The 12,468-nt window shown below is 55.9% G+C and overlaps 1 protein-coding gene across 4 annotated transcripts in view; it reads left to right on the forward strand.

Moving 5' to 3' along the window:
* Positions 1 to 12,416, forward strand: part of ITPR3 (inositol 1,4,5-trisphosphate receptor type 3) — a 64,257-nt gene extending 51,841 nt beyond the window's left edge. For 3 of the 4 annotated variants that reach the window (XM_016146967.2, XM_036238920.1, XM_036238922.1), the window contains 19 exons: positions 1,175 to 1,349; positions 1,544 to 1,728; positions 1,913 to 2,113; positions 2,300 to 2,410; positions 2,878 to 2,973; positions 3,096 to 3,197; positions 3,285 to 3,371; positions 3,944 to 4,054; positions 4,152 to 4,344; positions 4,579 to 4,704; positions 5,137 to 5,309; positions 5,957 to 6,121; positions 6,763 to 6,955; positions 7,383 to 7,487; positions 7,581 to 7,708; positions 8,535 to 8,700; positions 9,368 to 9,528; positions 10,760 to 10,921; positions 11,560 to 12,416. In XM_016146967.2, the coding sequence (XP_016002453.2) occupies positions 1,175 to 1,349; positions 1,544 to 1,728; positions 1,913 to 2,113; positions 2,300 to 2,410; positions 2,878 to 2,973; positions 3,096 to 3,197; positions 3,285 to 3,371; positions 3,944 to 4,054; positions 4,152 to 4,344; positions 4,579 to 4,704; positions 5,137 to 5,309; positions 5,957 to 6,121; positions 6,763 to 6,955; positions 7,383 to 7,487; positions 7,581 to 7,708; positions 8,535 to 8,700; positions 9,368 to 9,528; positions 10,760 to 10,921; positions 11,560 to 11,628 (2,709 nt within the window). In that variant the 3' untranslated portion in view covers positions 11,629 to 12,416. Of the gene's footprint in view, positions 1 to 1,174; positions 1,350 to 1,543; positions 1,729 to 1,912; positions 2,114 to 2,299; positions 2,411 to 2,877; positions 2,974 to 3,095; positions 3,198 to 3,284; positions 3,372 to 3,943; positions 4,055 to 4,151; positions 4,345 to 4,578; positions 4,705 to 5,136; positions 5,310 to 5,956; positions 6,122 to 6,762; positions 6,956 to 7,382; positions 7,488 to 7,580; positions 7,709 to 8,534; positions 8,701 to 9,367; positions 9,529 to 10,759; positions 10,922 to 11,559 lie in introns of those variants that run through there. The other variant, XM_036238929.1, reaches the window with a different exon arrangement.
* The last annotated feature ends 52 nt before the right edge of the window (positions 12,417 to 12,468 follow it).

Genomic DNA, 12,468 nt, shown 5'->3' on the forward strand with positions numbered 1-12,468 from the left:
GTGTGCCAAGTCTCCAAGGCCGTGGGGGTTTGGGTGCCAGGTCGGGTGTTGGCAGCCAGCATGATTCTGCTACCTGTGGGCGGCTCTAACTCCCGTATATTCCCTGTGTCATGTGACTACTTTCCTATCCACACACGCCCCTCTCTGATCCAGCCAGGCCTGAGCCTGTCTCCCTGCCATCTTGCCCGCCATTATGTCCACTATTCTTGCCTCTCAGACTCTGCTCAGGCCTCCTTCCTCCTTTTCCACATCCTCCTCAGCATTTGTTGCCTAATTAGAGGCCTACCTCCTCAGAAAGCCCTCTATGATTCATCTTTCTTTTTTCCTCCCTCCCTCCCTCCTTCCTTCCTTCCTTCCTTCCTTCCTTCCTTCCTTCTTTCTCTGTCTGCATCGAGTGCCTTTTGTGTACCTGGTAGTGTTCTAGGTACTGAGTGTTCAGCGTGAACAAAAGAGACAAAATCCGTGTTCTCTTGGCACTTATATCCTAGTGGGGACAACAGTCAGTAACTGTAAACCCTATGTAACATGGAGAGCATGATGGACAGTGATCATTCAGGCAGGGGGCTTAGGAAGTGCCACCACAGGGGTATCTTAAATGGAGTGTTGAGGGAAGGCCCTGGAAGTGAGTGTACACATGTACGATGGGCAGGGTACGCCGGGCAGAGCAGGCTGCTGGTACAAAGGCTGTGAATGAGCAGTGGCTGATGTGGCTGGAAAGGGCTGGAGGAGTCGTGAGTGGTACGGCCTGGGATCAGAGAGGTGGCAGGCCATCACGTGGCCTGGTGGGCACTGTGAGGAATGGCTTTTCCTCTGGGTGAGACAGGGCCACTGCAGGGTTCCGAGTGGAGGAGGAACATGACTCAAATGTCAGCAGGACCCCCTGGCTGCTGTGTGGGAACAGGTGAAGGGTGAGGCAGATGCCGAAGGTAGTCAGGAGGCTAGTGCCAGCCTTCAGCATCATAGTTACAGCAATTACAGGCCCTTACTCCCTCACCGCCCCCCACCCTTGCTTTAGTCACAGGGCACAGAGGTGTCTCTGGGTTTCCCAGCCTCAGTCTGGTTTGGGTATGTCTGGGGGCCCGTCTGTGCCTGATCTTTGTCCCTGTAGCACAGGACGGAGGCTCCTGGAGCCTCACCAAGCGCTGCTACCCCCCGTCCCACTGTCCACCCCCAGAAATCCTTCTACAACCTGATGACTAGTGACAAGAAGTCAGAGCGCTTCTTCAAGGTGCTGCATGACCGCATGAAGCGGGCCCAGCAGGAGACCAAGTCCACAGTGGCTGTCAACATGAGCGACCTGGGCAGTCAGCCCCATGAGGACCGGGAGCCAGCAGACCCCACTGCCAAAGGTCAGGATTGGGGCCAGGGACACAGGGGAACAGGGTGGGAGTGCTGGGTGTGGCCAGAGGGTACAAGGTGAGAGTCTCACCGGGCAGGGATAAGGGCTTAGGATTTGTGGGAGGGGTCTCAGTGTGGGACACAGAGTGAGGATGAGGGTCTGGCCACGTCAGTAGCCCCAGCCTCACCAGGCCTTGTCCTGCAGGCCGAGTGGCCTCCTTCTCAATGCCTGGCTCCTCATCCCTCTATTCGCTGAGCCCCAGCCTGCGCCGGGGGCATGAGGTGGGCGAGCGTGTGCAGAGCAACGAGATGGGCATGTCCGTGCTCATCATGCAGCCCATCCTGCGCTTTCTGCAGCTGTTGTGTGAGAACCACAACCGGGACCTGCAGGTGAGCATGTTGCCACACACCCGCCCCTTTCCCTGCCATCCAGCCGTGCACTGTCATCCTCTGGCCGGGCACCGCTGCTCTGTGGCTGGTGATCCCTCACCCCTGCCGCATGCAGGATCATGGTTCCCAGGCAGGCCTTTCCCCGCCTGCCAGAACTGTGCCACGCCCACCCTCTGCTCCGCAGAACTTCCTGCGCTGCCAGAACAACAAGACCAACTACAACCTGGTGTGCGAGACGCTGCAGTTCTTGGACATCATGTGTGGCAGTACCACGGGAGGCCTGGGGCTGCTGGGGCTCTATATCAATGAGGACAATGTGGGTCTTGTCATCCAGACCCTGGAGACCCTCACTGAATACTGCCAGGGCCCCTGCCACGAGAACCAGGTGAACTGTCATGGGGTATGAGCGAGCGGCAGGCAGCCCAGTGGCAGTGTAGACGGGTGGGAGGATGGAGCAGGGAGGATGGAGCACCCTGGGCAGGGGAGAGATCGAGGCTTCTGGAGCCACCATAATTCTGAGAGGCCTGGGCTGCTCGTCTCTGTACCCTCCCCCCTCCACTGCTCCTGCCAGACCTGCATCGTGACGCATGAGTCCAATGGCATAGACATCATCACTGCGCTGATTCTCAATGACATCAGTCCCCTGTGCAAATATCGTATGGATCTGGTGCTGCAACTCAAGGTGGGGCCTGTGGCAGCCCGTGTTAGTGTGCATGGGTATTTGTGTGATGTGTGTGCACATATGTGACATGTGTCGAGTGTGTCTTAGCATGCAATGCAGGTACCATGTGTGTAAGTGGGTGGCTGTGTATACAGGTTGTGTGTGTGATACGTGCACGTTTATATGTACACACAAGTGAACGTGTGAGCAAACATGCTGGACGTACACTTACTTTAGAAGTAAACATATTCTTAGTTTATCCCAGAGCCACCTGTTTATATGCCTGCTGTTTGGGGGTGGAGTGTGCCTGCCACAGGGCGGGGTGGGGGGTGAAGGTGGCTTGTGGGTGGCCTAGATATGCAGGACACTTTTCAGTAAGCCCTGGGGAGTAGGGGGCTGGGAGAGGCTTTTATGGACTGCTCAGCAGAGGAGGTTGTAGGGCACGTGGTGGGGTCCTCAGACTGTGGCCTGTCTCCCCCTTCCCTCAGGACAATGCCTCCAAGCTGCTCCTGGCTCTTATGGAGAGTCGGCATGACAGTGAGAACGCCGAGCGCATCCTCATCAGCCTGCGGCCCCAGGAGCTGGTGAGGCTGGGCTGGTGGCAGGTGGGAAGGTGCCGTTGGTGGACTGTGTGGGCATGGGGATTAGGTCTCAGCCTGCCCTATTCCCCAAGAAGAGGGCATTCAAACAGTCACTGCCCCTCTAGGTGGACGTCATCAAGAAGGCCTACCTGCAGGAGGAGGAGCGTGAGAACTCAGAGGTGAGCCCACGTGAAGTGGGCCACAATATCTACATCCTGGCACTGCAGGTAGCAGCCCTACCCATTGGCCCCATCCCTAGCAACCGTGTGCCCCAGCAACTACGCTGAGTGACACGGCACTGCCTTCTTGGTCAGCTCTCCAGGCACAACAAACAGCTGCAGCACCTGCTGAAGCCTGTGAAGCGCATCCAAGAGGAGGAGGCTGAGGGCATCTCTTCCATGGTGGGGGCTGGGATAGGGCTGGGCATGGGGGCGGGCTTGGGTCTATGGGCGTGGCTGGGCAGGGGAGCAGGTGGGCAGTTATCTGGGGATGAAGCTGGGAATCAAGTGGGACTATGACTGGAGGGTTGGGATGAGGGCAGAGCTGAGACCTGAGGATGAGGCTGGAATTAGGAATGAGGCCGGGAATGTAGGATGGATCTGAATAAAGAGCCAGGATCAGAGAGCAGAGCTAGAATTGGAGAAGCAGGGCTTGGGACGACAGGTGTCCAAGGGTGACAATGGAACTTAGAAATAGGAGCGAGGCTAGGGTGGTTCTACATGGGTCTGGAAGCCTGGAGCAGGACCGAGGGCGCACCTGGGCAGGACGTCGGAGGATGCTGACTGTCCTACAGGATTGTCTGGGTGTGGGTCTCTCATTCTCTCCTACCCCCTTAGGACTGGGTCCTAGTTGGGCTGGACTGGGTCTGGTCTGGCCGTGGGGGGTATCACTCACTGGGGTGTAGTTCAGAGCTGGGTTCAGGCTTTTCTCTGGCGGCTGCTGGGGCTGACCTCAGCATCTTCCTCACCCCTAGCTCAGCCTCAACAACAAGCAGCTGTCGCAGATGCTCAAGTCCTCACCGCCTGTGCAGGAGGAGGAGGAAGACCCCCTGGCCTACTATGAGAACCACACCTCCCAGATTGAGGTAGGGCCCAAAGGCAATAGAAGCATAGGAAGGGAACCCAGAGCTCAGCCTTTGGTGACCTCAGCCCAGGTGTGACCACATGCCTGTGTGCACCCAGATCGTGCGGCAGGATCGCAGCATGGAGCAGATTGTGTTCCCAGTGCCCGGCATCTGCCAGTTCCTGACAGAGGAGACCAAGCACCGGCTCTTCACCACCACGGAGCAGGATGAGCAGGGCAGCAAAGTGAGCGACTTCTTCGACCAGTCCTCCTTCCTGCACAACGAGATGGAGTGGCAGCGCAAGCTTCGCAGTGAGGACCCCATTGGGATGGGAGGGTAGGGCAGGGCCTGGAGCTGCTTGCTCCCCTGATGCCCCCTGATGCCTCCCTCGCCTGCTGGTGGGTGGCTCGCCCTCAACCCTAGGGACGCTCCAATCCTGAAGGGGGGCCTGGAGCTTGTGCAGGCCATGGGCCCACGTGGGGTGGGCAAACGGTATTAATCAGGGCCCCTCCTTACGCCAGCCCACCACCACCCTCCCCTTGTAGGCATGCCACTGATCTACTGGTTCTCTCGCCGCATGACTCTGTGGGGCAGCATCTCCTTCAACCTGGCGGTGTTTATTAACATCATCATTGCCTTCTTCTACCCCTATGTGGAGAGCACATCCACAGGTCAGCACAGGGGGCCTGGGGGCGGGGACCTCGGAGCCCATGGGCCCCTTTCCCAGGTTTGGACAGAACCATGGGGCCAGCTTGGCTCTGAGGGGACCGATGTGGAGTGGGGAGAAGCAGTCACTGTATTGCCCTCTGGGCTCCACATCGCATCATGGGAGACACAGGTGTGGTCCAGTGGGACAGACAGGCTCCTTGATCTCTAGAGACAGCGCTCACATGTGCACACACACAGCCCAGAGACCAGATATGCGGCAGCAGCTGGAGATGGTCTCCTGCCTTAGGCCAAGAGATGCAGGTGTAATAGGGTCCCTAAAACTAGGTGACCAGGAACTTAACAGGGAAGGCTTCTAGGAAGGGGTGGTTTTTTGGGGTCTGTTGAGGAGTGGTGGATTTGAGCGACCCGTGCTCAGCCCTGCTCCCCGGCCCCAGGAGCGCTGGACTCCCCGCTCATCTGGCTGCTCTTCTGGATCCTCATCTGCTTCTCCATCACGGCCCTGTTCACCAAGCGCTACAGCATCCGCCCGCTCATTGTGGCACTCATCCTGCGCTCCATCTACTACCTGGGCATTGGGCCCACACTCAACATCCTGGGTGCCCTTAATGTGAGTGCCCCGGGCAGCCCCCCCGCCCCTGCCCCAGGCCACTCCCATGCTTGCCATGGTTAGACCTGAAGCTGGCCTGCTGGCTCCCAGCAGCTACTGCTCTGCCCCACCCCCCAGTCCCTGGGTTGGGATCCCAAGCTTGTTATGGACCTGCAGTGGGGACCCTTCCGTGCCTTATCCATCTCCCTGCACAACCTGGGGCAGCTGGCACTCAGAGAGCCAGTCAGCCACCCAGGAGTCGCTTTGGAGCCCTGGCTTCAGGGCAGTTCTGCACACAGTGTTAGTCGCATTGTTCCCATTGAGGACAGCAGAGATTTACATATTATGACAATTTCCTGACAGATGGAAATAAAGTGCCTTGAATAAGGGTAGTACCTTTTCCTTAATTACTGTCAAGGCTAAGGGTGGTCTTCTCTGACCCATTCCCCTTTACCTGTATCTCACTTTCTTCCAGAAAATGTGGGACCTAAGGGACTTCTCTATTCCAGTCCCAGGAGCATTTCTGGAAGCATTTTCATTAATTTGTCTGCCAGGCTGAGCAGGAGCAGCTCAGATCTGCTCCACAGAAGTCCTGGCCTCTGGGCAGGGTACTGGGCGGGCAGGGTAGCAGTGGGGCCCTGATCCCCATGCCCTGCTCTTGCCCACAGCTGACCAACAAGATTGTGTTCGTGGTGAGCTTCGTGGGTAACCGTGGCACCTTTATCCGGGGCTACAAGGCCATGGTCATGGACGTGGAGTTCCTCTACCACGTGGGCTACATCCTGACTAGTGTCCTGGGCCTCTTTGCCCATGAGCTCTTCTATAGCATCCTGGTGAGACCTGGTTGGGGGCCAAGCTGGGCAGGGGTGTGGGGCAGTTGGGGCTTCCCAAAAGTTGCTCACAGATCTACAGTACCAGTCTCTGTCCAGTCTTCTTGATGCTTGGGTGGACAGAGTGGATTTCCAGATTCTGATTAACCCATCCTTGCCTTTAAAACCCTGAATGCCACTCCTGGCCCCTGTCTGACCCATCTTCCCTGTATGGTGCTGGTTTAAGCCTGGACTGTGGAACCAGTCCATCCTAGCTTGGTCACTACTAGCTGCGTAACTTAGGACAAGTTTCTTCAGTACCCTGCACCTCAGTTTCCCCATCTGTGAAACAGGGCTAATTAACAGCGCCTACCTCCTAAAATAATTGTGAGGATGAAATGAGCTAATGCACAAAATTCATACAGAATGTGTCCTGGCATGTAGCAAGCACACTATAGGAGTTTGCTGTCTCTCTCTCTCTCTGTGTATCTACCTACTGCTGGCCTTAGAACTCCAGGTTCCTTTGAGAAGCCTTCCCTCCAGGCCTGCTGACCTGGCTAAGCTCAGACCCTACTGGAGGAGGCTGTGGGAAACCACTGGTAGCTGGGCAGCCCTTGTTTCCAGCAGTGTCCCCAGCCCCTCAAGGCCCAATCCCTGTCCTGCAGCTCTTTGACCTCATCTACCGTGAGGAGACACTGTTCAACGTCATTAAGAGCGTGACCCGCAATGGCCGCTCCATCCTGCTGACTGCTCTGTTGGCCCTCATCCTCGTCTACCTCTTCTCCATCGTCGGCTTCCTCTTCCTTAAGGATGACTTCATCCTTGAGGTTGACCCACTGCCTGGCAACCACTCTAGAGGTCCGGGCCCCACTCCTGGGAGGTGTGGGATGAGCCCCTAGGAGTGTTTATCCCCCGTAGTCCCCTGCTTCAGTTTCTTATCCTAGGTTCTGGGGAGGTCTAGCTCACACAACCACTGCCCTTTTCCCTAGGATCAGCTAAGGGGATAGGAGAGCCTTGGGTCTCCAGCTCCCTAAGGAGCCACTTGATTGCAGATCCTGTCATTCATGTTAGACTCAGCATTTGCAGAATCTGCCCATGTGCCAGGCTTGGGGGGTACAGAATCCCTTCCCTGCCCTTAGTGTATAGTCCAGCAGGGATGGGCATGAAGACCCTTCACTTCTAGCCAGAGTGGAGAGCTAGAGGATGTGATGCTGGGGGAAGAACCAGGGGGATGATAAGGCTAGGCATTTGGGCCACCTCGTGACCTCGTCCATGTCCCTTCCAGCCAGCCCTCTGGGGATGCCACATGGAGCTGCCACGTTCATGGGCACATGCAGTGGGGACAGCATAGACTGTGTCTCGGGGGTCTCAATGCCTCAAGTCTTGGAAGGTGAGGGCAGGGTGTCTCGGGAGTCTGGGTGGGGTGGGGGTCGGAGGCAGGTGACCTGGCCTGGGTCTGAACGAGGACACACTCTGCTTATAGAGGATGAGGAGCTGGACAACACGGAGCGGGCCTGTGACACCCTGCTGATGTGCATCGTCACTGTCATGAACCATGGGCTGCGCAACGGTGGCGGTGTGGGCGACATTCTCCGCAAGCCTTCCAAAGACGTGAGCACCCCTGCCCCACTCCCAGATCCACGTGGCCCAAGCCCTGGCCGGGTCGGCAGCTGTGAGGGGCCTGCCCTCAGGTTATGGCCAGGTAGAGCAGCTTGGCCCCTTCAATCTTCAGTGTTAAAAGCCCTTCATCTGTATCCCCATTTTCCTGCTTTTCTACCTGGTCGGAGTGTAGTTATGTTGTTGATGAGCCATCCCCACCCCGGTCTGCTCAGCCACCCCCACCAGCTCACCATGGATGCTCCAAAGAAAGACCTTGGCCATGGAACTTTGCCCAGGCTGGGAAGGCATGAGTCAGCTGGTGGGCGGATCCCCGGGGCACACTGGCTTCATCTTAGAGGCAGAGCCCCAGTCCACAGCAGGGCAGGCAGGGTGGGGAGCTGAGTCGGCTTCATAAAGAGGCCTCAGGCTTTGGCTCTGGCAGCCCAGCATTTCCAGAACAGCGGTCTGTCACCAGTCCCATGGGGAATGAGAAGCCACCTCCCTGGCCAGACAGAGGGTTTCTAGAACATGTGAGGCCAGGCGTCCTGAGGGTGGGGCAGAGGAGTTCAGCTCTGGCTCTTCCCCTAACCAGAAGTTAGGGGCAGGCACAAGCCTAGGCTGGGATCCTTTCTGAGTCCCCTGTTCCCAATCCATACTCGGGGGTGTGATTCTCAGTCCATGGGTCTACTCTGCCATCTTTAGGGCCCTGGGAGCCAGAGACCCTCATTTCGTTTAGCTGTGCACGGGGCCCCTCTGGTATAACCCTGACCCTGCCTGAGCCCTGTCTGCCAGATGGACCGGGCACTGCTAAGCCCATCCTCCCTGCCTTGCCCTGCAGGAGTCTCTATTCCCAGCCCGTGTGGTCTACGACCTCCTGTTCTTTTTCATTGTCATTATCATTGTGCTGAACCTCATCTTTGGAGTGATCATCGACACCTTTGCTGACCTGCGCAGTGAGAAGCAGAAGAAGGAAGAGATTCTCAAGACCACATGCTTCATTTGTGGTGAGGCCTGGTTCCTGTCCCACAGAGGCTATGGCAGGGCTGGGGCAGCCTGTGGTCTGGGACATCATTTGGGCCAGTGGCGGCCTCAGTTTGGCCCTTTCCCAGATTTGTGCAGCCACAGGGAAACCCTGCTCTGGGACCGATTGCTCGATGGCCGTTTGCTCATCCCAGAAATGGGGACAATAGGACCCTGCCTGAATTCAGAGTAATAGAGGAAGAGAGAAAGGGCCTCAAAAACCACTCTTTTAAATCTTTTTCAATTTATAGAGGAAACTGAAGTCCTGTCAGTGGCCTCGAGCCTCTGGGCTTTTCCCATCCCTGGTATGAAGTGCTAGTCCCTTCACCAGCTACCGCAGGCTAAGGAACAGGTGTCACCTACGAAACAAATCTCTTATTCTTATCATTGCGTTAGAGGAATTCTGGCATTTGCTCCCATAGTCCTTAACTGCCATTGTGGAGGGCTGCAGCTGTGGCAGGGCGGGATCTCCGTGGCTTTAAATAGAAGTGACCTAAATAGCCCAGAGCGGGCTGTCGCCTATGTTCATCAGACCTTTTAGCCTAAGAACAGATGTCCCTATTGCATCAAGAGGTGGTGTGCGCAGCACCAGGTGGCCTCACAGTGGCTCATAGAGGCTGATGGTTTTATCCTCACCCTCTTCGTCCTCAGGTCTGGAGAGGGACAAATTTGACAATAAGACGGTGTCATTTGAGGAGCACATCAAGTTTGAGCACAACATGTGGAACTACCTGTACTTCATCGTGCTGGTCCGTGTGAAAAACAAGACGGACTACACGGGGCCCGAGAGCTACGTTGCCCAGATGATCAAGGTGTGGGCCTTGGAAGGGGTGGCCGCGTCTGCCGGCACTGACCAGGGAGACCTGGGGGTGGGGTGGGACAGCTGTGGACACTTGTTGAAAGGCAAACATGGGAGCAGAGGAGCAGCTGGAGCCAGCCCTCAGCAACATGGGAGCTCGGCTAGCTGCCCGAGCTGCAGAGGGTCCCGCAGCTCTGTTGTCGGGAGAAAGCCCTTGGCAAACCCATCAGACCCAAAGGACAGGCATGGCACCCCTCGGCCCTGGGTGCCTGATGGTGAGGTGGCACGGAAGCAGGGTAGACCCTGCCATGGCTGCTGCTCTGTGGACCATTTTGAGAGAGCCTTTGTAAGCTCAGCGAGAGGAAGGGCAGCTTCCCAAAGCCTGTACGGTCCCAGGCCGAGAGGGAGCCTGGAAAAACTTTATCAGGCTTTGGTGGAATCAAATTTAATATGTCCAATTTCTGGTGTTACAAAGGGAATTAAGTTAGTGAGTAAAAAATGGTCTTGTAGTGTTTTGGATAAAGGAATGCCATCGGTTCCATCAGATGTAGTGCACCTTCAAATTGCTGCACAGCAGATAAATTGGAAGCTGAAAGAAAAGACCTATTTGGTGCGGAATAAAGTTCTATTTGTTTTTTAAGTCTGTAATTTGAACTGCTCTCTGAGTGTAGGTTTATCAGTTGGTCTGAGAATTCAATTTGCTACAAGGAACTGGAAGACTGCTTGGTGCCCCTCTCCCGTTCCTCTGTCCTGAGAAACATGGCTTTCCCTCTCACATGTCAGATGCCAGTGTCCTCAGCAGGCCTCCCTCTCCCTCAGCGTGCCATTTGTCTGACTTGCATTTTCCTGGGGTGTGTGGTGTGGGGTGTGCATGACAGGGTGGGGTGGGGAGAAAGGAAGGAAGGAAGGAGATTCAGGGTCTGGGAGCAGAGGCCTTCCCTCCACCTCTCGAGGAGTGTTGTGAGAGTAAACAGATGGTGTTGATAGCAGTGAAAGACTAGAGGCAGTCTAACGGAAGTCAGCCTGTCACAGTGCCATGGTCTTAATGCCTGAAGAGTGTTCTCTGCCAGCTTACTCTGGCCCCAGGGAGGACCCTGGTCAATTCAGACTGTCCCATGACATATCCCTGGGGAGTACTTTTGTCAAGGGTGTGGCAGCAGGCTCCTCCTACATTACTGGTTTTCAAAACGAGGCCTTCCTAGGCTGGGCCCACGCTTGCTCACTGTACTGGTGATCTTTTTCAGAATAAGAACCTGGACTGGTTCCCCCGGATGAGAGCCATGTCGCTAGTGAGCAACGAAGGGGAGGGGGAGCAGAATGAGATCCGGATTCTTCAGGACAAGCTGAACTCCACCATGAAGCTGGTGTCCTACCTCACTGCTCAGCTCAACGAGCTCAAGGAGCAGGTGTGCACCCCAGCCCTATCCTGGCACCACCCTTGGGGTTCCATACTGGGCAGCCTCAGACTGTCACAGCCAGTCTGCCATGGGGGAGGAGGGAGTAGGTGCTGGGGCTGTCCTGTCCCACACTTCTTCCTGGTCCCTGTTCTTGGGTCTGAGGTAGAAGACAGGTCCCAAACACATCCTCCCCTCTGTGGAAAGCTAGACTGGGAGTTGTAGCCCCCATTCCTGAGCCCCTGAAAGACATGGCCAGGAGGAACCCTGGTGCAGGTGTGAGCCCCACCCCTTTTAGCAGTTGCTAGGAAGTCCCTCCAAAGGGTTCATAGGTCAAGGCATCCTTCTGCTTCTCAAAATGCCTTCTTGCCTAGAGCATCCTCCTTTCCATCTGGCAGCGACAATGAGGTTAGGCAGCCCCTTCTAGGTAGGGTGGTTTCCCAGCTGCACCAAATTAGGGGTTTGTGGCATGCTAATTAAGGATGAGGGTTTGGGGCTGACATCCTCACTGCTCCCCGAGGCCCTTGGCCAACTGCCAGTGCTGAACGGCAGCTGGGTCCATGGTGGGAGGGTGGGTGCCAGCCCCTCTGCAGTCCTTGTGGAGAGATGGTCGCAGGTGGACTGACCTGTTAGCATCTGTTTAACTCTAGATGACAGAGCAGCGGAAACGCAGGCAACGCCTGGGCTTTGTGGATGTCCAGAACTGCATGAGCCGCTGAGGAGAGCCACGGAAAGCCCCATCAAAGGCCCAGACGGGATGTTTGTCACTGGAGAGCTGTAACTGGCAACTTTGCCCCTTCTCTCCGGTCAGGTGGCCCAGCCAGCCTGCCAGCCTCTCAAAGGCTAGCCTTCAGCTCTTAATCTGCCAGACACTCCCCAAGCGTACCCAGGATCTGACCAGCATGGAGGGGGTAGCCACAGAGCTGACAGTCCTGCCCCTAAGACTCCGATACTCAGTGGGACTCAATTTACCTTAATGCCTTAGAGGAAGGTAAGTCCTCTTAAAGGACTACTGCTTGGCACTTGTTCCTTAAAGCAGTAACTGACATTCCTTTGTACTCCTCGTGGGTGATTAGGAGTGGGGTCGCCTCTTTCTTCCAAGCACTACATTTTGGTTACTGCCTACCTCTGGGGGAGGTGCACTAATGCTGTTGCTAGTCATTCTAGGGCTTTGTAACTTAACTTATTCACAGGCTGTGCTCAGCCGTGCCCAGCCCTGTCCACGGCCACACGGCTCCCACCATGCCTCAGATCTGCTGTAGACAGTGTAGACCTGTGTCGCTGCTGGCGCAAGGATGGGGGACCTTTGCTCCTGGGACCTGTCTCTTCCTGGGCCTCCTGGGGAAGAGTCAGAGGCCTGGGTGACAGAACTGTGGTATGTTAGAGTGGATGGTTTTTGACTGCTTGTTTTTTCTCCTTTTGGTGTAATGTTTTACAAATCTTTTGGCCTGAGAACTAATATGTTAATTGCCTTAAATAAATTAATAGAAATACAGTCCATTAAAAAGAGGTGTGTTTCCTATATCTCCAGGGTACCAGCGTGGCACACTGGTAGAGGA

The sequence above is a fragment of the Rousettus aegyptiacus genome, unplaced genomic scaffold (genome assembly GCF_014176215.1).
Source record: "Rousettus aegyptiacus isolate mRouAeg1 unplaced genomic scaffold, mRouAeg1.p scaffold_m13_p_1, whole genome shotgun sequence".
NCBI lineage: Eukaryota > Metazoa > Chordata > Mammalia > Chiroptera > Pteropodidae > Rousettus > Rousettus aegyptiacus.